This window comes from Homarus americanus, unplaced genomic scaffold, assembly GCF_018991925.1.
Source record: "Homarus americanus isolate GMGI-L3 unplaced genomic scaffold, GMGI_Hamer_2.0 scaffold20465, whole genome shotgun sequence".
NCBI lineage: Eukaryota > Metazoa > Arthropoda > Malacostraca > Decapoda > Nephropidae > Homarus > Homarus americanus.
The window spans coordinates 7,579,200-7,605,586 of record NW_024756914.1 but is presented as its reverse complement, the minus strand read 5'-3'; the positions used below and the strand labels follow the sequence as shown (position 1 = coordinate 7,605,586).

Sequence of the window (26,387 nt, the reverse complement as noted above, 5' to 3'; positions counted from 1 at the left end):
CATCCACCTTGGCTCATTCTTATTTGACCTAATTTTTCTGTAGGGTATACAGTATTTTGTTCTTGTGCTTTATGTAGTATACTAGTGAATATATTAGTCATGATCAATTGTTGTGTCGCCTGTGACCTCACCCGTTCCTACTGGGGACTGACCTAATTCTTTTAAATTTTCACAGCTGGTTAAGGAGTCTGGTAAGATATTGGAAGCATAATGTGTTGTCTAATGGTAGACCCTGCTGCCATATGGCATCACGAAAACTGTGACCAATTTTCAGGTTACTGATCTGACTTTCTGCCTAATTTACACACAATTGCAGGGTCTCAATTGTTTCTCTTACTATTGACAACACAACATACATAATGAAAATTATTTCTCACTATTGATCTTTTTTTTCACATTTATTTACGGCTCTACAGTATTATTATTATTATTATTATTATCATTATTATTATTATTATTATTATTATTATTATTATTATTATTATTATTATTATTATTATTATTATTATTATTATCATCATTGCTATTACTATTACTATTACTACTATTATTACTATTATTATTATTATTATTATTATTATTACTATTATTATTACTACTATTATTACTATTACTATTATTATTACTATTACTATTATTATTACTATTATTATTATTTTTATTATTATTATTAATTATAATTATTATTATTATTTTGCCCTCCAGTCCCCTATGTGGGTCAGTGAACTGTGCCCTGGTGGGCTAATACCTGTAAAGAAAAGACTAATTTGTGGTAATTCTTCACAATCAGTTGCCACTAGCTCCTGTGAATTTGTAGCTGACTGACTAGCTGAGTCTGAGTCACTAATTTCCTGTTTGAAACCCCAAAATTTTGGAAGAGGGTCCATAAATGGGGATATGTATCACTTCACTTGCAGCATAACACACACTAAGTTGCCCACTCAAGGAGTAATGCAAAAGTATTTATAATGAGTTATGGGAATGAAGAGAAAGAAAATTATAATTATTATTCAAATTGTTAAAAAGTATGAAAAGTATATATGATTAATGTAAGACCTTTCTTTCTATATAAATGTGTGTTTAGTTTTGCTTTTAGGCTATTGTGCATATAGTTTATTTTTATACTGACTATGTGTGAAAACTTCTTGAAGTTCACTTGCATTTGTGTAGTCTGTAAAATAATGATTGTTCGTGATCTACCTGACCGAGGAGTCCGTAGAGTTTCGACGTAGGGTGGTGATGTCTGAAGTCGATGATGTTCTACTCTGAGAAGGATGACGTAACACGTCTTGCGGCGATCATCCTGGGGGCTGACCTTTCTTGCGGTGATTAACCTGGGGTTCTGACCTCTCTTGTGGCGATCAACCTGGGGCTGACTTTTCTTGCGGCGATCAATCTGGGGCTGACCTTTCTTGCGCACTGGAGAGGTTTGATTGTTAAGGAAGAGGTTGCTTGCTTGTCTGGAACAACGATGACAACCTTCCTAGTACTCTTATGTTGTAGTGCTGGTTGTTAGTTGGCTGGCCGTTTGCTGGCTGCTACACTAGGACAACATTCGGGTGGGCTCGGTTGATCTTGGCTCCAGTTGGGTGACCATGACCAGGAGCAAATGTAACAAAACCTCTCGCGACGACAGCCAGGCGGCTACTGGGTTACTGTGGCTGCAGTGAGGCAGTAAGCGCATCATATCATGCAACACTCCCCAAAAATGCCTCTTGCCAGAGATGGCTGCCTCAGTGCTTGCGGCCCACCCGCAATACAAAAAACGTCAAAAATGGTCTAATGCAACACTATGAGGCCTTGTGTGGATGGGGCTTTACTTGGTGTTTTGAAACAGGTGTTGTTGTTACCATTTCCTATATCCCTTAAGCGCAGTAAAGAGCGACAGCCTGGCACAAAAGAGCTGACTATTATTATGTAAGGACAATAAACTTAATCATTAATGGATAATTAAGCACATAGATATTAAGTTAATCTGTTTATTAGTACCTCTACAGTGAATGTATTTGAATCAGTATTGGTGGTGAAGAAAGTTCTTTTATACTGTTTAATATATGTTTTTCATATATGTGTATGAATCCACATGTATACACATACTCATTATGTATTTTACTCATAAAACAGCACCCAAAGACACACAGCATGGTATATATTATTTGCTGTGTTCAACAGAATTCAAGCATAAGCACCAGCCGTGAGGGAAAGCAAGTCATTCAAAAGGAATGTGTATTATACGTATAATAATAACTGGAGGAGTGCAAATAATCCAAGGGGAGTGTGCATTATTTACGTATAATAATAACTGGGAGAGTGAAAATTATACGTATAATAAATGACTGGGAGTGGATATACTGGGGGAGTGCATAAAAATGCTACACCTGAACACACCGCCGGCCACAAGCAGGTTCCAAACAGCAGTAGCCCCGTCGACCATCCCTGTTACACTCTCCGTCGTTGTTGCAAGCGTGGATGAAGGCGAAGCAGGCAATGGACCGGTCTTTGGGAGGACAGAAGGCGCTGTGGGAAAGACTTTTTATGAGACTGGAGAAGTCTTTGAGGCTTAGAAGGTTGATACATCCAGTAACTATAAAAGAAATTCTGGAACAGAGTCATAGGCCTATGGAGAAGGCTTCTATGATTTTTTAACCTAAACTAATTCAACCAAAGGTAACTTAACCTAACCTAACTTATGAAAAGATTCGTTTTATGCCAAACTGGATTTTTATTACTATAAGAGTGTTTTCTTGTTTGTTTTGTTGTGATTTTAACGAATATGACATTTATTTTGGGGGGTTAATGCTTATTTAATGAAGTTATTGAGATATGGCCTCTTTAACACAACTGTAGTAACGGCAATGAATCCTTCTAAACCGGGCAGGGCTTGTAGGATGAAGGAAAATGCAGAGCTAAAAACAAAAGCTTTGAAAACCTGACCTAACCTTTCCTAACATAATAGTCCTAATCCCTTATATATATATATATATATATATATATATATATATATATATATATATATATATATATATATATATATATATATATATATATATATATATATATATATATATATATATATATATATATATATATATATATATATATATATATATATATATATATATATATATATATATATATATATATATATATATATATATATATATATATATATAAATAAATATATATATATATATATATATATATATATATATATATATATATATATATATATATATATATATATATATATATATATATATATATATATATATATATATATATATATATATATATATATATATATATATATATATATATCATGCAAATTTATATGATGCAGGTATACGGGTACAATGTATAAACAAACAATGGAAATAAATGGTATTTGTTCACAAACAATGTATATAGACATTGTAAGTATACAAACAATGTAAATATATAATGTATGTATACAAGCATTATAGAGAGTGGAGGTATACAAACATTGGATATAGACAGTGCAAGTTAAAAATGTACACATTATAGGCATAAAGACAATGTACACAGTGTAGGTATAAAACCAATGGTAAATTGAGAGTTCATTCAACCAAAGACAGAGATCAAAGCCACCATCTGCTCATCGGTCGGATTCTTTGCTTAGGCTGGGGTATTAATCAGCATTAATAAACCTAAATAAATAGACAATGATTAACGTTTTGATATACGTAGGAATGAGATGAATTTTACAAGTACGTGACGGCTCCCATTTGTTTATAATTCTGATTAAATCACGAAATTCTTGTAATAAAACTTTAAAAACAAACTTTTAAAAACTCACGATTGTGTTTGCTGAACTCTGGTGAGGCAAGTCTTGCCACAGTTGACCTCACAACAGTACTTGTCATTTCCACACTGCGAGTTAGACACACACGAGTCACCACACAAGTATCCGTGGTCGTTGAGAGGTGGGCACACAGCATGCGGCATTGGACTGTAAATTTTAGAATTAACATTTGAACATCTTGGGGGGAACATGAGGAAGTTCTCACATCACCATGTTTTCTATATATTAACATGAAGTGAAGGCTGAAAAAAATGAGGTCTTCATTACCATTTCTCACTTCTGGTGAACCATTTTAACGTTACCTGGTGTTTAGGTTAGGTTAGGTTAGGTTATACGTGTTGGGAAGGTTCATCATTAAGTTAGGTTCAAGTTAGGTTAAGTTAGTAAGGTTATGTCATGTTATGTAATAGTATTATGTTAGCAGTGGGTGAATAATAAGTTGGTTAATCTTACAGTGAAATAAGCTGGGGGCTAATCTTTAGGTGACCTCCTTAGCACACACTAATAGGTATACAACTATAAGATTCCATCAAAATCCAGATTATGAAAATTATGAATGGAGATTTCCATACAAATATATCACGAAAATCAAAGAAATTGTATTAATTATTTTTAATTATTTTAGAAATCTTGAAGAAAAAGTAGACAGGATCATATTAGCTTATTTCACCTGATGATTAAACACACTAATCTAACCTAACCTAATATTAATCTGACATAAACTAATCTATCATAACTTAATCAAATCTAACCTTCGGTAAGCAAATGTGACCTCTCCTAACCCCCCCTCCCCAGGTAGCGTTTGGGTGTTCAATTATCATTTTAAAATGCTTGATGCTAATCTGGTCCGGAAGACATACTACGGTTAAGAAGTCATATATTTAATTAAAGAACAGTCTTATTATGTCAGCTATCATGTTATTAGAGATATATTGTAGTGTTGTACCATTTCACACACAATGTGCTTCGACCTATCCGTAAAAGGTTCTATCTTCACATAATCAATTCAATTTCAATTTCAATTGTTTATTCCTTGATAGACGAAGCGGGATCCTAGTGCTGTCACTAGGTACCCCTGTACAATGACACCAGAAGCATCTGGCAAGTGTGACAAGTATATACAGTATAAATATTATAAAGGGGCTTACTAAAGCCTAAGGAAGGAAGGATATTCATTTAAAACATAATCAAAGTTATTTACATAATATCTGGCCAGTATGGGGAGGATCATCGTGTCTCCGTCAGGAGGTCGTGGAGTGGTGGTCCAGCAGGCGTCACGGAAGCGTTGTTTGTGGGGACATCTTAGGAGGTAGTGGATAAGGGTGCGGCTGTCGGGTCTTCTGCATAATGCACAAGAGCGTTGCTCAGGGGATGCGGGGATACCAATCTCCCAAGCAAAGTCATACCCAATGATGATACGGGCAGCAATCACGTCCCTTTTCCGCGACCCTTTCCCATAGACATACGAGAGGTCAGGAAGTTTACGGAGGACATCGTACCAGGTGGGCGGGGAGTCCAGGGGAATGGCTGCTTCCCGAGCTTCTCTCTGTTTGAGGCGAATTTGGGTCCTAAGCTGTAAAAGTGTTCCAGGAACGACGTAGTCAGGTGTGGCCTTGTTGCAGCCAGTCTTGGCAAGGCCATCTGCTGCCTCATTCCCCAAGATACCGACATGACTGGGTATCCATAGGAATGTCACAGGACGGCCTGCATCCTGAAGTATGGATGTTAACCCTCGTATTAGGAGGATGAGGTCCTTATTTTCCCTTGTTCCAAATGCGATCCCGTCGAGAGCAGACCTGGAATCGCAGCAGACAAGCAAGGGGCAGAAACCATCTGCTTCTTCCTCGGCGAGAAGGGCAGCAAGGAGGGCTATTAGTTCAGCCTGAGTGGAGGATGCCCCGTCAGAAACTCTGAGAGACAGTTTGATAGGCTCAGGGGCATCAGGACGGGAGATGTAAACACCAGCCCCGGCCCTACCTGTAGCGGGGTCAACAGAACCATCAGTGTAGAAGACGACCCTACCTGGGGACCAGTGGGCGATCCTAGAGATGTGGTATTTGCAGAGAATAACAGTGTTCACGTGGGATTTCGGGAGCGGTCCACCGAGGGCAATCACTTCAGGTTGAAAATCCAGCTAGGGAGAAGGAGACGAACCAACAGCAGGGGTGACAACAATATCAGGCAGGAGGTCGTGTTCCTGAAGGGCTCGGATGAGTGACCCTCGCCACTGTCTTCTAGATTCACATAATCAAGGACGCAGTGTTCGAGTGTTTTATAGTTACCTGGCCGCACATTTCTCCTTTTTTTTCACATCTACTTGAGGGACATACTACCAGTGGTATTTATATATTAATCTTAGTCTAGCGGTTACAACAATGTGTAATATAGTGATCTTATTACTTGTTCCATATACATGTATTACTTGACACATCTCATCATGGTAAACAATGGATTGATTAATGCTTGTTTGCACTTTTCCGCTTGCGTTAAATTCATCACAAATTATATTTAATAGTGTCTTTGTAAGACGCAAGACCCTCGTCAACAAGATACGCATATTTATGTCTGGCTTCAGAGCCAAGCGCGTGACAACTTAAGCTGAGGGTGTAACGGGCAAGTAGTGAGGATAGAGAATCAGGAATGATGAGACTGTGAGCGACAATGGTTTCAACAAATTTAATGGCTGTGAGTATGGTAACTAAGTCAATTTGTAGAGTGGATGCCCAGTTGTTAATATTAACTCGTTTCTCATTTGTATTACCGTCAGGTTGAGTCACAACGATAGCACTTCCAGCCCTCCCACAGGCAGTGTTAAGAGATCCATCAGTGTAGATGGTCTGTGTGATGTTTATCATCAGTCTGTAGAGTGTGTATGTGTTCAAGAGCTCTCACCTTGACAGCGTGTTGGAGATAAACAGCCGTTTTCCCAGCCGGGATCTAGCTCCCGAACGTGTTCACCTAACCTCCGAACGACAGAGAAAACGGCTGAGAGACTTTGCGTAATTAATCGTTTAGATGGGTATGTCGGTATTGTGATATCGAAGGGAACTGTCCCCCTGGGTGCTAGTCTAGTCCTAACATCTTCATGTGTGAAGCTGTAGTTTAGATCTCATGACTCATATACTGTATTCTAGCAATTCTAAGGGAACAGTGTTGTCAGGAACACCACGCAAAAGCCTCAGGGCTATAATGAGGTTGACAGTGGGTACACTTAGTTCATTCCTCATATTAAGTACTTTAGTCCTCATGAGACAGCCTAGGATAATTGTGAAGGCATTATTTTGTATTTTTTTCGAGTTTGTCAATGCCTTTCCCGTCATGAAAGATCAGCGCTGGTGAGTGGTAATCTCTCAGAGATCTTACATATCCTAGGTATATTGTTTTAACAATTCTAATATTAGCACCATAATGTGGGCTGTACCTCATTGCACTTCTAAGGGGTTTCAGTCTGTTAGTACATTGGCAGGTTAGCTGTTGTTATGGCAGATATATAAGGTACTGCACAAGAGATGAGGACACCAAGAAATTTAAAAGAAGAGACATAGTCAATTATGTTGATTAAAATTCGACGGGGCCGGTTTTCTGTTAGCAGCTTGATTGGTGGCGATCATAATACCGAGGTTCTCACAGGCTGAGGTGTACATGGTTCAGGGTAGTTTGCATTTTAGTCTTACTATGTTAAAGAATATCATCAGCAAAACTGATTGTGATATTGCTGGGCATTAGAACATTTTGTAAACCTGAAACAGTGCAACAGCCCTTCTGTTGGGGAGGTAACCACTTAACAGATGATACCTGTGTCCATTTCGGCTAGTTCGTACAATATAAGTTGCCTATTGGTAATATCAAATGCAGCCTATAAGGCAAATTTGGTGGATCTAAGTGTTGCATCACCATGCACAGTTAGGAATGTGGTAATGCAATTGTGAACACTTTTACCACGGGTGAAGTCATTTACTTTAGGTGACAGGTGTTCTCTGCTTCTGTATAAGAGTCTACCAAGAACCATCATCTCAAGGGTTTTAGACAGGCAGCTGGAGAGTGATATTGTACTGTCCCGGCTTCGGTATCGGTGCCACAATAGTTTTGGTCCATAATGTGGGTATTTGGACTTCGGGATGAATTATATAGTTTAGTGGCAATAATGGATTGCCCGGCACACGCCTTAGTAGTGTTACGATATTGTAGGTAACTCAATCCTCAGCAGGGCAGTACACCTACCCCTGGCGAGGGAAGCGTCAAGCTCCCGCTCGTTATATGAAACATCACACTCATCGTGCTGTTTGCTCAGCGTAAAGTTAATGAGAATACCTCTCTCTACAGACTTCGCATGAAGGAGTTCCTTATTCCTAGTTGGTAACATGTCATAGCTAGAGGCATGAGCTAATGCTCATTCGATATGAGTTGACAGTAGTAGTGATCGTCGTGCAGTGACAGACAGTAGTGGTGGGCGTTGTGTGGAGGTAGACAGTGGTAATGGTTGTGTAGTGGTAGACAGTGGTGGTGGTGGTTGTGGAGTGGTAGCCAGTAGTGGTTGTTGTGTAGTGGTAGACAGTGGTGGTGGTGGTGGTGTAGTGGTAGACAGTGGTGGTAGTGGTTGTGTAGTGGTAGACAGTGGTGGTAGTGGTTGTGTAGTGGTAGCCAGTAGTGGTTGATGTGTAGTGGCAGACAGTGGTGGTGGTTGTGTAGTGGTAGACAGTGGTGGTGGTGGTGGTGTAGCGGTAGACAGTGGTGGTAGTGGTTGTGTAGTGGTAGCCAGTAGTGGTTGTTGTGTAGTGGCAGATAGTGGTGGTGGTTGTGTAGTGGTAGACAGTGGTGGTGGTGGTTGTGTAGTGGTAGCCAGTAGTGGTTGTTGTGTAGTGGCAGACAGTGGTGGTGGTTGCGTAGTGGTAGACAGTGGTTGTTGTTGTGTAGTGGCAGACAGTGGTAGTGTTCGTTGCGTGGAGGTAGAGAGTGATGGTGGTTGAGTAGTGGTAGAGAGTGGTGGTGGTTGTGTAGTGGTAGACAATGGTGTGGTGGCTGCGTAGAGGTAGGCAGTGGTGGTGATGTTTGTGTAGTGGTAGACAGTGGTGGTGGAGGTGGTAGTGGTAATCAGTGGAGGTGGTTGTGTAGTGGTAGACATTAGTGGTGGAGGTGGTAGTTTTGGTGGAGGTTGTGTAGTGGTAAACAGTGGTGGTGGTAGTGCTGGTTATGTAATGGTAGACAGTGGAGGTGGTGGTGGTTGTGTAGTGGTAAACAGTGGTGGTGATGGTTGTGTAGTGGTAGACAGAGGTGGTGATGGTTGTGTAGTGGTAGACAGTGGTGGTGGAGGTGGTAGTGGTGGTGGTGGTTGTGTAGTGGTGAACAGTGGTGGTGGAGGTGGTGTAGTTGTTGGTGGTTGTGTGGTGGTAAACAGTGGTGGTGGTGGTGGTTATGTAGTGGTAAACAGGGGTGATGGTGGTGATGGTTGTGTGGTAGTAAGCAGTGGTGGTTGTGTATTGGTTTGTGTAGTGTTGCAGTGATGGTGATGGTTGTAGTGGTACAGTTGTGGTGGAGTGTTTATTAGTGGTAGTAGTGGTGGTGGTGGTTGTGTAGTGGTAAACAGTGGTGGTGGTGGTCATGGTTGTGTAGTGTTACAGTGATGGTGATGGTTGTGTGGTGGATAGGTGGTGGTGGTGGTTGCTTAGTGCTAGGCAGTGGTGGTGGTGGTTGTAGTGGTAAACAATGGTGGTAGTGGTTGGTAGTGGTAGTGGAAAACCGTGGTGGTGGTGGTGGTCATGGTTGTGTATTGTTACAGTGATGGTGATGGTTGTGTAGTGGTACACAATGGTGGTGATGATTGTTGTGTAGTAATCAGTGGTGGTGGTAGTGGTGGTTGTGTTGTGGTAGACAGTGGTTGTGATGGTTGTGTAGTGGTAGACAGTGGTGGTGGAGGTGGTAGTGGTGGTGGTGGTTGTGTAGTGGTAAACAATGGTGGTGGTGGTTTGTGTGGTGGTAAACCGTGGTGGTGGTGGTAGTCATGGGTTGTGTATTGTTACAGTGATGGTGATGGGTTGTGTAGTGGTGCACAGTGGTGGTGATGATTGTGTAGTAGTAATCAGTGGTGGTGGTAATTGATTGGTTGTGTGTTGTTGTGGTAGACAGTGGTTGTGATGGTTTTGTGTAGTGGTAGACAGTGGTGGTGGGTGGTGAGTGGTGGTGGTGGTTGTGTAGTGGTAAACTTTGGTGGTGGTAGTGCTGGGTTGTGTAATTGTAGACAGTGGAGGTTGGTGGTGGTTGTGTAGTGGTAAACAGTGGTTGGTTGTGTAGTGTTACAGCAATGGTGATGGTTGTGTAGTGGTACACACAGTGGGGTGGTGGTTGTTTAGTGGTATGCAGTGGTGGTGGTGGTTGTGTAGTCATAAACAATGGTGGTAGTGGTTTGTGTAGTGGTAAACAGTGGTGGTGGTGGTCATGGTTTGTGTAGTGTTACAGTGATGGTGATGGTTGTGTAGTGGTACACAGTGGAATTGAGTGGTTGTGTGTAGTGGTAGACAGTGGCGGTGGTGGTGGTTGTGTAGTAGTAGACAGTGATGGTGGTGGTTGTGTAGTAGTAGACAGTGGTGGTGGTTGTTGTAGTGGTAGGCAGTGGTGGCAGTGGTGATGGTGTGATGTGGTAGACAGTGGCGGTGATGGTTGTGTAGTAGTAGACAGTGATGGGTGGTGATTGTTGTAGTGGTAGACAGTGGCGGTGGTGGTTGTGTAGTAGTGATAGACAGTGGTGGTGGTGGTTGTGTAGTGGTGGACAGTGGTGATGATGGATGTAAGTGGTAGACAGTGGTGGTGGTGGTTGTGTAGTGGTAGACAGTGGTGGTGGTGGTTTTTGTACTGGTAGACAGTGGCGGTTGTGGTTGTTGTGTAGTGAACAGTGGTGGTGATGGTTGTGTAGTAGTGAACAGTGGTGAGTGATGTGGTTGTGTAGTAGGGAGGCAAGTGGTGGTGATGGTTGTTTAGTAGACAGTGGTGGTGATGGTTGTTGTAGTAGTAGACAGTGGTGGTGATGGTTGTGTAGTGGTAGACAGTGGTGGTGATGGTTGTGTAGTGGCAGAAGTGGTGGTGATGGTTTGTGTAGTAGTAGACAGTGATGGTGGTGGTTGTGTGTTAGTGGACAGTGGTGGTGATGGTTGTGTGGTGGACAGTGATGTGGTGATGGTTGTGTAGTAGTAGACAGTGGTGGTGATGGTTGTGTAGTAGTAGACAGTGGTGGTGATGGTTGTAGTAGTAGACAGTGGTGGTGATGGTTGTGTAATGTGGAGCAGTGGTGGTGATGGTTGTGTAGTAGTGAATATGATGTGATGGTTGTGTAGTAGTAGACAGTGATGGTGATGGTTGTGTAGTAGTAGACAGTGGTGGTGATGGTTTGTGTAGTGGTGAACAGTGATGAGTGATGGTTGTGTGGTAGTAGACAGTGATGGTGATGGTTGTGTAGTAGTAGACAGTGGTGGTGATGGTTGTGTAGTAGTAAACAGTGATGGTGATGGTTGTGTAGTATGAAGTGGTGGTGATGGTTGTGTGGTAGTAGACGGTGATGGTGATGGTTGTGTGATGAACAGTGATGGTGATGGTTGTGTAGTAGTAGACAGTGGTGGTGATGGTTGTGTGAAGTGATGAACAGTGGTGGTGATGGTTGTATTAGTAGACAGTGGTGATGGTTGTGTAGTAATGGAACAGTGGTGGTGATGGTTGTGTTAGACAGTGATGGTGATGGTTGTGTAGTAGTAGACAGTGGTGGTGATGGTTGTTGTATTAGTAGACAGTGGGTGTGGTTGTGTAATAGTAGTGGATAGTGGTGGTGATGGTTGTGTGAAAGTAGTAGACAGTGGTGGTGATGGTTGTGTAAGTGAACGGTGATGGTGATGGTTGTGTGGTAGTAGACAGTGGTGGTGATGGTTGTGTAGTAGTAGACAGTGGTGGTGATGGTTGTGTAGTAGTAGACAGTGATGGTGATGTGGTTGTGTGGTAGTAGACAGTGGTGGTGATGGTTGTGTAGTAGTAGACAGTGGTGGTGATGGTTGTGTAGTAGTAGTAAGACAGTGGTGGTGGTGGTTTGTGTAGTAGTAGACAGTGGTGGTGATGGTTGTGTAGTGAGCGGACAGTGGTGGTGATGGTTGTGTAGTAGTAGACAGTGGTGGTGATGGTTGTGTAGTAGTAGACAGTGGTGGTGATGATTGGTTATTGTAGTAGTAGACAGTGATGGTGATGGTTGTGTAGTAGTAGAAGTGGTGGTGATGATGGTTGTGTGAAAGTAGACAGTGATGGTGATGGTTGTGTAGTAGTAAACAGTGATGGTGATGTTGTGTGGTGGTGAACAGTGGTGATGGTTGTGTAGTGGTAGACAGTGATGGTGATGGTTGTGTGGTAGACAGTGATGGTGATGTGGTTTGTGTAGTGGTTAGACAGTGGTGTGGTGATGGTTGTGTAGTAGTAAACAGTGGTGGTGGTGGTTGTGTAGTAGTGGAGCCAGTGATGGTGATGTGGTTGTGTGGAATTGAACAGTGATGGTGGTGGTTGTGTAGTAGTAGACAGTGATGGTGATGGTTGTGTAGTAGTAGACAGTGGTGGTGATGGTTGTGTAGTAGTGAACGGTGGTGGTGATGGTTGTTGGTAGTAGACAGTGATGGTGGGGTGGTGGTTGTGTAGTAGTAGACAGTGTGGTGGTGGTCTGTAGTAGTAGACAGTGATGGTGATGGTTGTGTGTGTGAAAGTGGTGGTGATGGTTTGTGTAGTAGTAGACAGTGATGGTGATGGTTTGTGTAGTAGTGAACAGTGGTGGTGATGGTTGTGTAGTAGTAGACGGTGGTGGTGATGGTTGTGTAGTGGTAGACAGTGGTGGTGGTGGTTTGTGTAGTAGTAGACAGTGAGTGGTGATGGTTTGTGTAGTAGTAGACAGTGAGTGGTGATGGATTTGTGTAGTGGTAAGCAGTGGTGGTGATGGTTTGTGTGGTTGGGGACAGTGATGGTGATGGTTTGTGTAGTAGTAGACAGTGGTGGTGGTGGTTGTGTAGTAGTGAACTGGTGATGGTGATGGTTGTGTAGTAGTAGACAGTGATGTGATGGTTGTGTAGTAGTAGACAGTGAGTGGTGATGGTTTGTGTAGTGTAGAAAGTGGTGGTGGTGGTTTGTGTAGTAATAGACAAGTGGTGGTGGTGTGGTTGTGTAGTAGTAAACAGTGGTGGTGGTTTGTGTGAAGTGGTGGACAGTGGTGGTGAGTGGTTTGTGTGGTAGTGAACAGTGATGGTGATGGTTGTGTAGTGGTAGACAGTGGTGGTGATGGTTTGTGTAGTGGTAGACAGTGGTGGTGATGGTTTGTGTAGTGTAGTGACAGTGGTGGTGATGGTTGTGTAGTGAGTAGACAGTGGTGGTGATGGTTGTGTAGAAGTAGAAGTATGAGTGGTGGTGATGGTTGTGTAGTGGTAGACAGTGAGTGGTGATGGTTGTGTAGTAGTAGACAGTGGTGGTGATGGATTTGTGTAGTGTAGACAGTGGTGGTGATGGTTTGTGTGTGGTAGACAGTGGTGGTGATGGTTGTGTGAGTAGTAGACAGTGATGGTGGAGTGGGTTGTGTGTGTGAAAGTGAAACAGTGGTGGTGATGTGTGGTTGTGTAGTAGACAGTGATGGTGATGGTTGTGTAGTAGTGGACAGTGAGTGGTGGTGGTTGTAGTGGTAGACAGTGATTGTGGTGGTTGTGTGAGTAGTAGACGGTGGTGGTGATGGTTGTGTAGTAGTGGACAGTGGTGATGGTGATGGTTGTGTAGTAGTAGACATTGATGGTGGTGGTTGTGTAGTAGTGAACAGTGGTGGTGATGGTTTGTGTAGTAGTAGACAGTGGTGGTGGTGATGGTTGTGTGTGAAGTGAACCAGTGATGGTGATGGTTGTGTAGTAGTAAACAGTGATGGTGAGTGGTTGTGTAGTAGTAGACGGTGGTGGTGATGGTTGTGTAGTGGAGCAGTGATGGTGATGGTTGTGTAGTAGTGGACAGTGATGGTGATGGTTGTGTGAGTGGTGAACAGTGATGGTGGTGGTTGTGTAGTGGTAGACAGTGATGGTGGTGGTTTGTGTGGTAGTGAGAACAGTGGTGGTGATGGATTTGTGTGTGAGTGAACAGTGATGGTGGTGGTTTGTGTAGTAGTAGACAGTGATGGTGGTGGTTTGTGTGTAGTAGTAGACAGTGATGATGGTGGTTGTGTGAAGTGAGACGGTGGTGGTGATGGTTGTGTAGTGAAGTGAGACAGTGATGGTGATGGTTGTGTGGTAGTAGACGGTGGTGGTGATGGTTGGTGTGGTGGTGGACAGTGGTGGTGGTGGTTTGTGTGTGTGGTAAACAGTGAGTGGTGATGGTTGTGTAGTGGCTGGGCAGTGGGTGAGTGATGGTTGTGTAGTGAGTGGACAGTGTGGTGAGTGATGGTTTGTGTGTTAGTAGACAGTGGTGGTGATGGTTGTGTAGTAGTGGACAGTGATGGTGGTGGTTGGTAGTAGTGGACAGTGGTTGGTGATGGTTGTGTAGTAGTAAACAGTGATGGTGATGGTTTGTGTAGTAGTAGACAGTGGTGGTGGTGGTTGTGTGAGTAGTAAACAGTGGTGTGGTGATGGTTGTGTAGTAAAGTAGACAGTGGTGATGATGGTTGTGTAGTAGTGGACAGGGAGGTGGTGGTTGTGTAGTAGTAGACAGTGGTGGTGATGGGTTTGTGTAGTGAGTGGACAGTGATGGTGATGGTTTGTGTGAGTAGTAGAACAGTGATGGTGGTGGTTGTGTGAGTAGTGGACAGTGGTGGTGATGGTTGTGTGGTAGTAGACGTGAGTGGTGATGGTTGTGTGTAGTAGTAGACAGTGATGGTGATGGTTTGTGTAGTAGTAGACAGTGGTGAGTGATGGTTGTGTAGTAGTAAACAGTGGTGGTGATGGTTGTGTGTGAAGTGGACAGTGGTGGTGATGGTTGTGTAGTAGTAGACAGTGGTGGTGTGGTTGTGTGAAGTAGTAGACAGTGGGTGGTGATGGTTTGGTAGTAGTGGACAGTTGTGGTGATGGTTGTGTAGTAGTAAACAGTGATGGTGGTGGTTGTGTGGTAGTAGACAGTGGGTGGTGATGGTTGTGTAGTAGTAGACAGTGGTGGTGATGGTTTGTGTAGTAGTAGACAGTGGTGGTGATGGTTTGTGTAGTAGTAAACAGTGATGGTGATGTGGTTGTGTAGTAGTGGACAGTGGTGGTGATGGTTGTGTGGTGAAGTAGACGGTGGTGATGGTTGTTGTGTAGTAGTGGACGGTGGTGGTGATGGTTGTGTAGTAGTGGACAGTGGTGGTGATGGTTGTGTAGTGAGTAAACAGTGATGGTGGTGGTTGTGTAGTAGTAGACAGTGGTGGTGATGGTTGTGTGGTAGTGAACAGTGGTGGTGATGGTTGTGTAGTGGTGAACGGTGGTGGTGATGGTTGTGTGAGTAGTAGACAGTGGTGGTGATGGTTTGTGTAGTAAACAGTGATGGTGGTGGTTGTGTGGAGTAGTAGACAGTGGTGGTGATGGTTGTGTAGTAGTAGACAGTGGTGGTGATGGTTGTGTGGTAGACAGGTGATGGTGATGGTTGTGTGGTAGTAGACAGTGATGGTGATGGTTGTGTGGTGGTAGAAACAGTGATGGTGGTGGTTGTGTAGTGAGTAGACAGTGGTGATGATGGTTTGTGTAGTAGTGAGACAGTGATGGTGGTGGTTGTGTGGTAGTAGACAGTGGTGGTGATGGTTGTGTGGTAGTAGACAGTGAGGTGATGGTTGTGTAGTAGTGAACAGTGGTGGTGATGGTTGTGTAGTAGTGGACAGTGGTGGTGATGGTTTGTGTGGTAAGTGAAACAGTGTGGTGATGGTTGTGTAGTAGTAGACAGTGGGTGGTGATGGTTGTGTAGTAGTGGACAGTGATGGTGGTGGTTTGTGTAGTAGTAGACAGTGAGGTGGTGATGGTTGTGTAGTAGTGGACAGTGGTGGGTGATGGTTTGGTGTAGTAGTGGACAGTGATGGGTGATGGTTGTAGTGGAAACAGTGATGGTGGTGGTTGTGTAGTAGTAGACAGTGGTGGTGATGGTTGTGTAGTAAGTGGACAGTGGTGGTGATGGTTGTGTGGTAGTGAAACCAGTGATGGTGGTGGTTTGTGTGAGTAGTGAACAGTGGTGGTGATGTGGTTGTGTGGTAGTAGACAGTGGTGAGTGATGGTTTGGTGTGGTAGTGGACAGTGAGTGGTGATGGTTGTGTAGTAGTAAACAGTGGTGGTGATGGTTTGTGTAGTGAGTAGACGGTGGTGGTGATGTGGTTGTGTAGTAGTAGACAGTGGTGGTGATGGTTGTGTAGTAGTGGACAGTGGTGGTGAGTGGTTTGTGTGGTAAACAGTGATGGTGGTGGTTTGTGTAGTAGTAGACAGTGGTGGTGATGGTTGTGTAGTGGTGGACAGTGGTGGTGATGGTTGTGTAGTAGTAGACAGTGATGGTGTGAGTGGTTGTGTAGTAGTAGACAGTGGTGGTGATGGTTGTGTGAGTAGTGAACGGTGAGTGGTGATGGTTGTGTGGTAGTGGACAGTGTGGTGGTGATGGTTGTGTGGTTGAACAGTGGTGGTGGTGGTTGTGTGAGTAGTGAACAGTGGTGGTGATGGTTGTGTGTGGTAGTAAACAGTGGTGGTGATGGTTTGTGTAGTAGTGGACAGTGGTGGTGATGGTTGTGTGAGTGAGTGGACAGTGGGTGGTGGTTGTGTAGTGAGTAGACAGTGGGGTGGTGATGGTTGTGTAGTGAAGTAGACAGTGGTGAGGTGATGGTTGTGTAGTAGTGGACAGTGGTGGTGATGGTTGTGTGTGTGAGTAGACAGTGGTGGTGATGTGGTTGTGTAGTAGTGAACAGTGATGGTGATGGTTGTGTAGTAGTAGACAGTGGTGGTGATGGTTTGTGTAGTAGTAGACAGTGGTGGTGATGGTTGTGTGGTAGTAAACAGGTGGTGAGTGATGGTTGTGTAGTAGTAGAAGCAATGGTGGTGATGGATTTTGTGTAGTAGTGAGCAGTGGTGGTGAGTGATGGTTGTGTGAGTGAAGTGGGCAGTGGGTGGTGATGGTTGTGTGGTAGTGGACAGTGGTGGTGATGGATTTGTGTAGTAGTAAGTGTGTGATGGTGGTGGGTTGTGTAGTAAACAGTGATGGGTGGTGGATTTGTGTAGTAGTAGACAGTGGTGGTGAGTGGTTTGTGTAGTAGTAGACAGTGATGGTGGTGGATTTGTGTAGTAGTAGACAGTGGTGGTGATGGTTGTGTGTGAAGTAGACAGTGGTGGTGATGGTTGTGTAGTAGTGGACAGTGATGGTGGTTGTGTAGTAGTAAGCAGTGGTGGTGGTGGTTGTGTAGTAGTGGACAGTGGTGGTGGTGGATTTGTGTAGTAGTAGACAGTGATGGTGAGTGGTTGTGTAGTAGTAGACAGTGGTGGTGATGGTTGTGTAGTAGTGGACAGTGATGGTGATGGGACAGTGTGGTGATGGTTGTGTGAAGTAGTGAGAAGTGGTGGTGATGGTTGTGTAGGTGGACAGTGGTGGTGATGGTTGTGTAGTAGTGGACAGTGAGTGGTGGTGGTTGTGTGAGTGAAGTAGACAGTGGTGGTGATGGTTGTGTAGTAGTAAACAGTGATGGTGGTGGTTGTGTAGTAGTAGACAGTGATGGTTGAGTGGTTGTGTAGTAGTAGACAGTGGTGGTGATGGTTGTGTAGTGAGTAGACAGTGGTGGTGATGTGGTTTGTGTAGTAGTAGACAGTGGTGAGGTGATGGTTTGTGTGGTAGACAGTGGTGTGGTGGTGGTTGTGTGAGTGGTGAACAGTGGTGGTGATGGATTTGTGTGGTGGTAGACAGTGGTGGTGATGGTTGTGTGAAGTAGACAGTGGTGGTGATGGTTGTGTGTGGTAGACAGTGGTGGTGATGGTTTGTGTAGTAGACAGTGGTGGTGATGGTTTGTGTGAAGTAAACAGTGATGGTGATGGTTGTGTAGTAGTGGACAGTGGTGGTGATGTGGTTGTGTAGTGGTAGACAGTGGTGGGTGGTGGTTTGTGTGTGTGAAACAGTGGTGGTGATGGTTGTGTAGTAGTGGACAGTGGTGGTGGAGTGGTTGTGTAGTAGTGGACAGTGATGGTGATGGTGGTTGTGTAGTAGTAAACGGTGATGGTGATGGTTGTGTAGTAGTGAACAGTGGTGGTGGTGGTTGTGTAGTAGTGGGCAGTGATGGTGATGGTTGTGTAGTGGTAGACAGTGGTGGTGATGGTTGTGTGGTAGTAGACAGTGATGGTGGTGGTTGTGTAGTAGTGGGCAGTGTTGGTGTGTTGTGTAGTAGTGGACAGTGGTGGTGATGGTTGTGTAGTAATAGACATGGTGGTGGTGAGTGGTTGTGTAGTAGTAGACAGTTGTGTGTTGATGGTTGTGTAGTAGTGGACAGTTGGTGGTGATGGTTGTGTGGTGGTGAGTGGGTGATGGTTTGTGGTTGATGGTGGTTGTGTAGTGGTAGACAGTGGTGGTGGTTTTAGTAGTAAGGCAGTTGGGTGATGTGGTTGTGTAGTGAGTGGCATTGGTGATGGTGGTTATTGTAGTAATGCGTGATGGTGTGGTTTTGTGAGTGAGTAGACAGTGGGTGGTGATGGTTGTGTAGTAGTAGACAGTGGTGGTGGTTGTGTAGTAATGGGATGTGGTGTTTGTATAGTGTGTGGTGGGTTTTGTGAACAGTGGTGGTGATGGTTGTGTGGTAATTAAAGCAAAGTGGTGGTGGTTGTGTGGTGAGTAGACGGTGGTGGTGATGGTTGTGTGGTAGTGGGTGGTGGTGGTGATGGTTGTGTAGTAGTGGACAGTGGTGGTGTGGTTGTGTAATTAGTAAACAGTGATGGTGGTGGTTGTGGTAGTAGTGGGCAATTGGTGGTGATGGTTGTGTAGTAGTAGACAATTGTTGGTGGTTGTGTAGTAGTGGACAGTGGTGGTGATGGTTGTTGTGAAGTGGGGCAGTGGGTGGTGGTTTGTTGGTGAATGGACAGTGAGGGTGGTGTGTGTTGTGTAGTAGTAGACAGTGGTGGTGATGGAGTTTGTGTGGTAGTGGACAGTTGTGGTGATGTGGTAGTAGTAGACAGTGGTGGTGTGGTTGTGTAGTAGTGAAAGTGTGGTGGTGGTTTGTGTAGTGAGTAGACAGTGGTGGTGGTTTATTGTGGTAGTGGGAATTGATGGTGTTGTTGTGTAGTGGACAGTGAATTAGTGTGGTTGTGTAGTAGTGGACAGTGATGGTGATGGTTGTGTGTTGATGGTGGTAGTTATGTAAGTAGATGGTGGTGAATTGGTTGTGAAGTAGTGGAGCGGTGGTGATGGTTGTGTAGTAGTGGGCAGTTGGTGGTGATGGTTGTGTAGTAGTAGACAGTGGTGGTGATGGTTTGTGTAGTGGTGAACGGTGGTGGTGATGGTTGTGTAGTGGTGGGCAGTGGTGGGTGATGGTTGTGTGAGTGGACAGTGATGGTGGTGGTTGTTGTAGTAAACAGTGGTGGTGGAGTGGTTGTGTAGTAGTGGGCAGTGGTGGTGATGGTTGTGTAGTAGTGAACAGTGGTGGTGGTTGTGTAGTGGACAGTGGTGGGTGGTGGTTATTATGGCAAGTGGTGGTGTCGTTGTATGTGTGGGCAATTGAGTGGTGATGGTTGTGTGTGAAGACAGTGGTGGTGGTGGTTTGTGTAGTGAGTGGACAGTGGGTGGTGGTTGTGTGAAATAAACAGTGGTGGAATTGATGGTTGTGTTGAAGTAATTGGAGCGGTGGTGGTGATGGTTGTGTAGTAGTGGACAATTGTGGTGGGTAGTTTATTGTGAAGTTGAACAGTGGTGGTGGTGGTTGTGTAGTGGTGGACAGTGGTGGATGGTTGTGTAGTGAAATAAACAGTGGTGGTGGGTGGTTTGTAGTAATGGGCAATTGGTGGTTGTGTGTATGAAGGTGGTGAGTGGGTGGTGGTTAAATAGTAGACAGTGGTAGTGGTGGTGGTTGTAATGTGAACAGTGATTTATGGTTTGTGAAAGTAGTGGAGCAGTGGTGGTGTTTGTGTAGTGGTAGACAGTTAGCGGTGATGGTTGTGTAGTGGGCAGTGGCGGTGATGGTTGTGTGTAGTGGGCAGTGGTGGTGTGGTTATTATTGGGACAGTGGTGGGTGGTGGTTGTGTGAGTAGCAGTGGTGGTGATGGTTGTGTAGTGGTGGGCAGGTGGTGGTGATGGTTGTGTGTGTGAACAGTGGTTGGTGGTGGTGGTTATTATGTGGTAGACAGTGATGGTGGTGGTTGTGTAGTAGTGGGTTGATTTGTGGTTGTGTAATAGTGGTGGTTTTTATGGTTGTGTAGTAATTAACAGTGATGGTGATGGTTGTGTAGTAGTGGAGCAGTTGGTGGTGATGGTTGTGTAGTAGTGGTAGACAGTGGTGGTGATGGTTGTGTAATTAGTTAATCGGTGGTGGTGATGGTTGTGTAGTAGTAGACAGTGATGGTGAGGTGGTTGTGTAGTAGTGGGCAGTTAGGTGGTGATGGTTGTGTGTGTGGAGGTGAAAGGTGATGGTTTTGTGTTGTGGGTGGGTGGTGGTTGTTTGGTGAACAGTGTGGTGGTGGTTATTAGTAGTGACAGTGGTGTTTTTTTGATTAGCGGTGATGGTTGGTAGTGGGTAGTGGTGGTGATGGTTGTTAGTAGTGGTGGTGGTGGCGGGTGGTTGTGTAGTGAAATGAACAGTGGTGGTGGTTGTAGTAGTGGGCGGTGGTGGTGTTGGTTGTGTGGTGGTGTAGCGGTGTGGTGATGGTTGTGTAGTAGTGGACAATTGATGGTGATGGTTTTGGTGGAATTGTGGTTATTGTGAAGTGTGAACAGTGGTGGTGGTGGTTGTTATGTGGTAAACATGGTTGTTTGTAGTAGTAGACAGTGGTGGTGATGGTTGTGTAGTAGTAGACAGTGATGGTGATGGTTGTGGTGTGAGTGGACAGTGATGGTGATGGTTGTGTAGTAGTGGACAATTGGTGGTGATGGTTGTGTAGTAGTAAACAGTGATGGTGATGGTTGTGTAGTAGTAGACAGTGATGGGTGGTGGTTGTGTAGTGGTGGACAGTGGTGGTGATGGTTGTGTAGTAGTGGGTTGATGGTGGGAGTGGTTGTGGTAGTAGACAGTGGTGGTGATGGTTGTGTAGTAGACAGTGGTGGTGTTGTTTATTATGGTTGGTGGTGGTGTGGTTGTGTGTGTGTTTTGTGTGTGTTGGTGGGTGTGGTGTGGTTGTTGGTGTGGGTTGGTGGTGATGGTTGTGTAGTAGTAAGCAATTGATGGTGATGGTTTTGTGTGAGTGGACGGTGGTGGTGGTGTGGTTGTTTGGTGTGGTTGTGGTTGTGTAGTAGACGGTGGTGAAATTGATGGTTGTTGTGGTAGTGGTTCAGTGGGTGGTGGTGGTTGGTGTAGTAGTAGACAGTGGTGGTGATGGTTGTTGTAGTAGTGGACAGTGATGGTGGTGGTTGTTTAGTAGTAGACATTGTGATTGATTTTGGTTGTGTAGTGGTGGTTGTGTAGTTTATTAAGTAGTGATGGTGTTGGTGGTTGTGTGTGTAGTAGACAGTGGTGGTGGTGGTTGTAGTAGTGGACAGTGGTGGTGGTGGTTGTGTAGTGAAGTAGTGATGGTGGGTGGTGGTTGTGTATTTGGGTGGTGGGTGGGTGGTGGTTTTGTGTTGGGGTGGGTGGGTGTTGTGTGTGGGTTTTTGTGGTTTTTTGTGGTTTTTTGTGTTGTGTAATGTATAGTGTGGTGGTGATGGTTGTGTAGTGGTGGGCAGTTGTGGTGCTGGTTGTGTAGTAGTGGACAGTGTGGTGATGGTTGTAGTAGTGGGCAGTGGTGGTGATGGTTGTGTGAGTAGTAAGCAGTGATGGTGGTTGTTGTGGTAGTGGACAGTGGTGGTGATGGTTGTGTAGTGAGTGGACAGTTGATGGTGGTTGTGTAGTAGTGGGCAGTTGGTGATGGTTGTGTAGTAGTGGGTGGTGGTGGTGATGGTTGTGTGGTGGTGGGTAGTAGTGGTGATGGTTGTGGTAGTAGTAGACAGTGATTGGTTGTGTATGTGGGTAGTTAGTTGGTTGATGGTTGTGGTAGTGGACGGTGGTGGTGTGGTTGTGTAGTGAGTAGACAGTGGGTAGTGATGGTTTTTTATGGTAGTGGACAGTGATGGTGATGGTTGTGTAGTAGTATTAGACAGTGGTGGTGATGGTTGTGTGGTGGTAGACGGTGGTGGTGATGGTTGTGTAGTGGTGGACAGTGATGGTGGTGGTTGTGTAGTAGTGGGCAGTGATGGTGGTGGTTGTGTAGTAGTGGACAGTGGTGGTGATGGTTGACAGTAGTGGACGGTGATGGTGAGGTGGTATTGTAGTGGTAAACAGTGATGGTGGTGGTTGTTAGTGAAAGTGGACAGTGAGGTGGTGATGTGGTTTATTAGTAGTAGACGGTGGTGGTTGGTTGTTAGTAGTGGAGCAGTGGGTGGTGATGGTTGTGTAGTAGTGGACAGTGATGGTGATGGTTGTTATTAATTGTGTGTCAGTGGTGGTGATGGTTGTGTAGTGGTAGACAGTGGTGGTGATGGTTGTAGTAGTGGACAGTGATGGTGGTGGTTGTGTAGTAGTGGCAATTGGTGGTGATGGTTGTGGTAGTGGAGCGGTGGTGGTGGTGATGGTTGTGTAGTAGAAGGCAGTGGTGGTGATGGTTGTGTAGTGAGTGGACAGTGATGGTGGTGGTTGTGTAGTAGTGGGTGGGTGGTGATGGTTGTAGTAGTGGACAGTGGTGGTGTTGGTTTAATGTAGTAGTGAACAGTGATGTGGTGATTAGTTAATGTAATAGTGGACGAAGTGATGGTGAGTGGGTTGTGTAGTAGTAAACAGTGATGGTGGTGGTTGTGTAGTAGTAGACAGTGATGGTGATGGTTTTTGTAGTAGTAGACAGTGGTGGTGGTGGTGTTTGTGTAGTAGTGGACGGTGGCGGTGGTGGTTGATGTGGTGAAGTAGTGAGCAGTGATGGTGGGTGGTTATTAGTAGTGGAGCAGTGGGTGGTGATGGTTGTGGTAGTGGACAGTGTGGTTGTGTATGTGGGCAGTTAGCGGTGTGAGTTGTATAGTAGTAGACAGTGGTGGTGATGTGGTTGTGTAGTAGTGGACAGTGGTGGTGGTGAATTTGTGTAGTAGTGAGCAGTTGATGGTGGTGGTTGTGTAGTAGTGGACAGTGGTGGTGATGGTTGTGTAGTAGTGGACAGTGGTGGTGGTGGTTGTGTAGTAGTAAACAGTGATGGTGGTGGTTGTGTAGTAGTAGACAGTGGGTGGTGATGGTTATTATGGTAGTGGACAGTGGTGGTGTGTTGTGTAGTAGTAAACAGTGATGGTGTGGTTGTGTAGTAGTAGGCAGTGGTGGTGTTGTGTGTAGTGAACATGGTGGTGATGGTTGTAGTAAACAGTGGTGGTGGTGGTTGTGTGGTAGTAAAGCAGTGATGGTGGTGGTTGTGTAGTAGTGGAGCAGTGGTGGTGATGGTTGTGTGGTATTGGGCAGTGAAGGTGATGGTTGTGTAGTAGTGGGCAGTTGGCGGTGATGGTTGTGTAGTAATGGCAGTGATGGTGGTGGTTGTGTAGTAGTGGGCAGTGGTGGTGATGGTTGTGTGTGTGGAACAGTGGCGGTGGTGGTTGTGTAGTAGTAGACAGTGGTGGTGTGGTTGTTTAGTAGTGAACAGTGGTGAGTGGTGGTTGTGTAGTAGTAAACAGTGATGGTGATGGTTGTGTAGTAGTAGACGGTGGTGGTGATGGTTGTGTAGTAGTGGACAGTGATGGTGATGGTTGTGTAGTAGTAGGTGATGGTGCTGGTTGTGTAGTAGTGGACAGTGATGGTGATGGTTGTGTAGTAGTGGACGGTGGTGGTGATGGTTGTGTAGTGAAATGCTGGTGTGGTGATGGTTGTTGTGGTAAGTGGACAGTGGTGGTGATGGTTGTGTAGTAGTGGGCAGTGGTGGTGGTGGTTGTGTAGTGAGTGGACAGTGATGGTGATGGTTGTGTAGTGGCAGTGGTTAGTGATGGTGTTTTGTGTGTAATGGTGTGATGGTTGTGTAGTAGTAGACAGTGATGGTGGAGTGGTTGTGTAGTAGTAGTGGACAGTGATGGTGGTTGTGTAGTAATTGAACGGTGATGGTGGTGTGGTTGTTGTAGTAGTGGACAGTGATGGTGATGGTTGTTAGTAGTAGTAGACAGTGGGTGGTGATGGTTGTGTGAAGTAGTTAAACAGTGGTGGTGATGGTTGTGTGAGTAGTGGACAGTGATGGTGCTGGTTGTTGTAGTGGTGGACAGTGTGATTGTTGTTAATGTTGGAAACAGTGGTGGTGTGGTTGTGTAGTGTAAACAGTTATTAGGTGGTTGTTATGTAATGAGTGGACAGTGGTGGTGATGGTTGTGTAGTGAGGTGGACTGAGTGATGGTGATGGTTTTGTGTAGTAGTGGGCAGTGATGGTGATGGTTGTTGTAGTAGTGGACAGTGGTGGTGATGGTTGTGTAGTAGTGGAGCAATGTAGTGGTGATGGTTGTGTAGTAGTGGACGGTGGTGGTGATGGTTGTGTAGTAGTGGACGGTGGTGGTGTGGTGGTTGTGTAGTAGTAGACGGTGGTGTGGTGGTTGTGTATGAGTAGTAGACAGTGGGTGGGTGGTTGTGTAGTAGTAGACAGTGGTGGTGATGGTTGTGTAGTAGTGGACAGTGATGGTGGTGGTTGTGTAGTGAGTAAACAGTGATGAGGTGGTGGTGGTTGTGTAGTAGTAAACAGTGATGGTGGTGGTGGTTGGTGTAGTAGTAGACAGTGATGGTGGTGGTTGTGTAGTAGTGGACAGTGATGGTGATGGTTGTTGTAGTGATGGACGGTGGTGGTGGTGGTTGTGTAGTAGTAAACAGTGTGGTGGTGATGGTTGTGTAGTAGTGGGCAGTGATGGTGCTGGTTGTGTAGTAGGTGGACAGTGATGGTGATGGTTGTGTTAGTAGTAGACAGTGGTGGTGATGGTTATTATGGTAGTAAGCAGTGATGGTGATGGTTTATTGTAGTAGTGGACAGTTGATTAATGTGTTTATTGTAGTAGTGGACAGTGGTGAGTGTGGTTGTGTAGTGGTAGACGAGTGATGGTGATGGTTTTTGTAGTAGTAGACAGTGGTGGTGATGGTTGTGTAGTGGTAGACAGTTGGTGGTTGGTTGTGCAGTAGTAGGCAGTGATGGTGATGGTTGTGTAGTAGTGGAGCAGTGGGTGGTGGTGTGGTTGTGTGGTAGTGGACGGTGGTGGTGATGGTTGTGTAGTAGTAGACGGTGGAGTGGTGGTGGTTGTGTAGTAGTGACAGTGGTGGTGATGGTTGTTGTAGTGGTGGACAGTGATGGTGATGGTTGTGTAGAAGTAAACAGTGATGGTGGTGGTGGTGGTTATTGTGTGAGCAGTTAGTGTGGTTATTGTGTAGTATGAACAGTGATGGTGATGGTTGTTAGTGTGGAGCAGTTGGTGGTGAGGTGTGGTGTTTGTGTAGTAGTAGACGGTGGTGGTGGTGGTGGTTGTGTGGTAGTAGACAGTGGTGGTGGTGATGGTTGTGTAGTAGTGGACAGTGATGGTGATGGTTGTGTAGTATGTAGACGGTGGTGGTGATGGTTGTGTAGTAGTGGACAGTGATGGTGGTGGTTGTGTAGTGGTAAACAGTGATGGTGATGGTTGTGTAGTAGTGGAGCAGTGATGGTGATGGTTGTGTGTAGTAGACAGTGGTGGTGGTGGGTGGTTGTGTAGTAGTAGACATGCGGTGGTGGTGGATGTTATGTAGTTAATTGATGAATTAATTAGTTTATTATTAGATGTGGGCTGAGTGGTGGTGATGGTTGTGTAGTAGTAGACAGTGGCGGTGATGGTTGTGTGGTAGTGATGGAGCAGTGGTGGTGATGGTTGTGTAGTAAGACAGTGGTGGTGGTGGTTGTGTAGTAGTAAACAGTGGGTGATGGTTGTGTAGTGGGCAGTGGTGGTGATGGTTGTGTAGTAGTAGACAGTGTGGTGTGGTTGTGTAGTAGTAGACAGTGATGGTGCTGGTTGTGTAGTAGTGACAGTGATGGTTGTGTGTAAGTAGTGGACAATTGGCGGTGTGGTTGTGTAGTAGTAGGCAATGTGATGGTGATGGTTAATGTAGTAGTGAGGCAGTGGTGGTGATGGTTGTGTAGACAGTGATGGTGATGGTTGTGTAGTAGTAGACAGTGATGGTGGTGGTTGTGTGGTGGTAGACAGCTGTGGTGATGGTTGTATAGTGGTAGGCATTGGTAGTGGTGGTTGTGTGGTGGTTGGAAGTGGTGGTGGTGTGGTGGCGGTTGTGTAGTGGTAGAAGTGGTGGTGGTGGTGATGGTTATTGGTGTTAGAGTGGTGGTGGTGGTTGTTTGGTGGGGTAGAAATAAGGTGGTGGTGGTGGTGATGGTTATTGCAGTGGTAGAAGTGGAGGTGGTGGTGTTTGTGTGGTGGTGGGCAGTGGTAATTAGTTGTGTAAGTGGGTATATGGCGT

At 45.0% G+C, this 26,387-nt stretch overlaps 1 protein-coding gene across 1 annotated transcript; it reads right to left on the bottom strand.

Annotated features, from left to right (window-relative positions):
- Window positions 1-1,965: 1,965 nt before the first annotated feature.
- Window positions 1,966-4,002, bottom strand: LOC121857242 (whey acidic protein-like). The gene is made up of 2 exons (XM_042353220.1): window positions 3,818-4,002; window positions 1,966-2,517 (listed from the first exon to the last, which is right to left on the bottom strand). The coding sequence occupies exons 1-2, from the start codon at window positions 3,964-3,966 to the stop codon at window positions 2,373-2,375; spliced, it is 294 nt and encodes a 97-aa protein (XP_042209154.1). The 5' UTR covers window positions 3,967-4,002; the 3' UTR covers window positions 1,966-2,372.
- Between the last annotated feature and the right edge of the window lie 22,385 nt (window positions 4,003-26,387).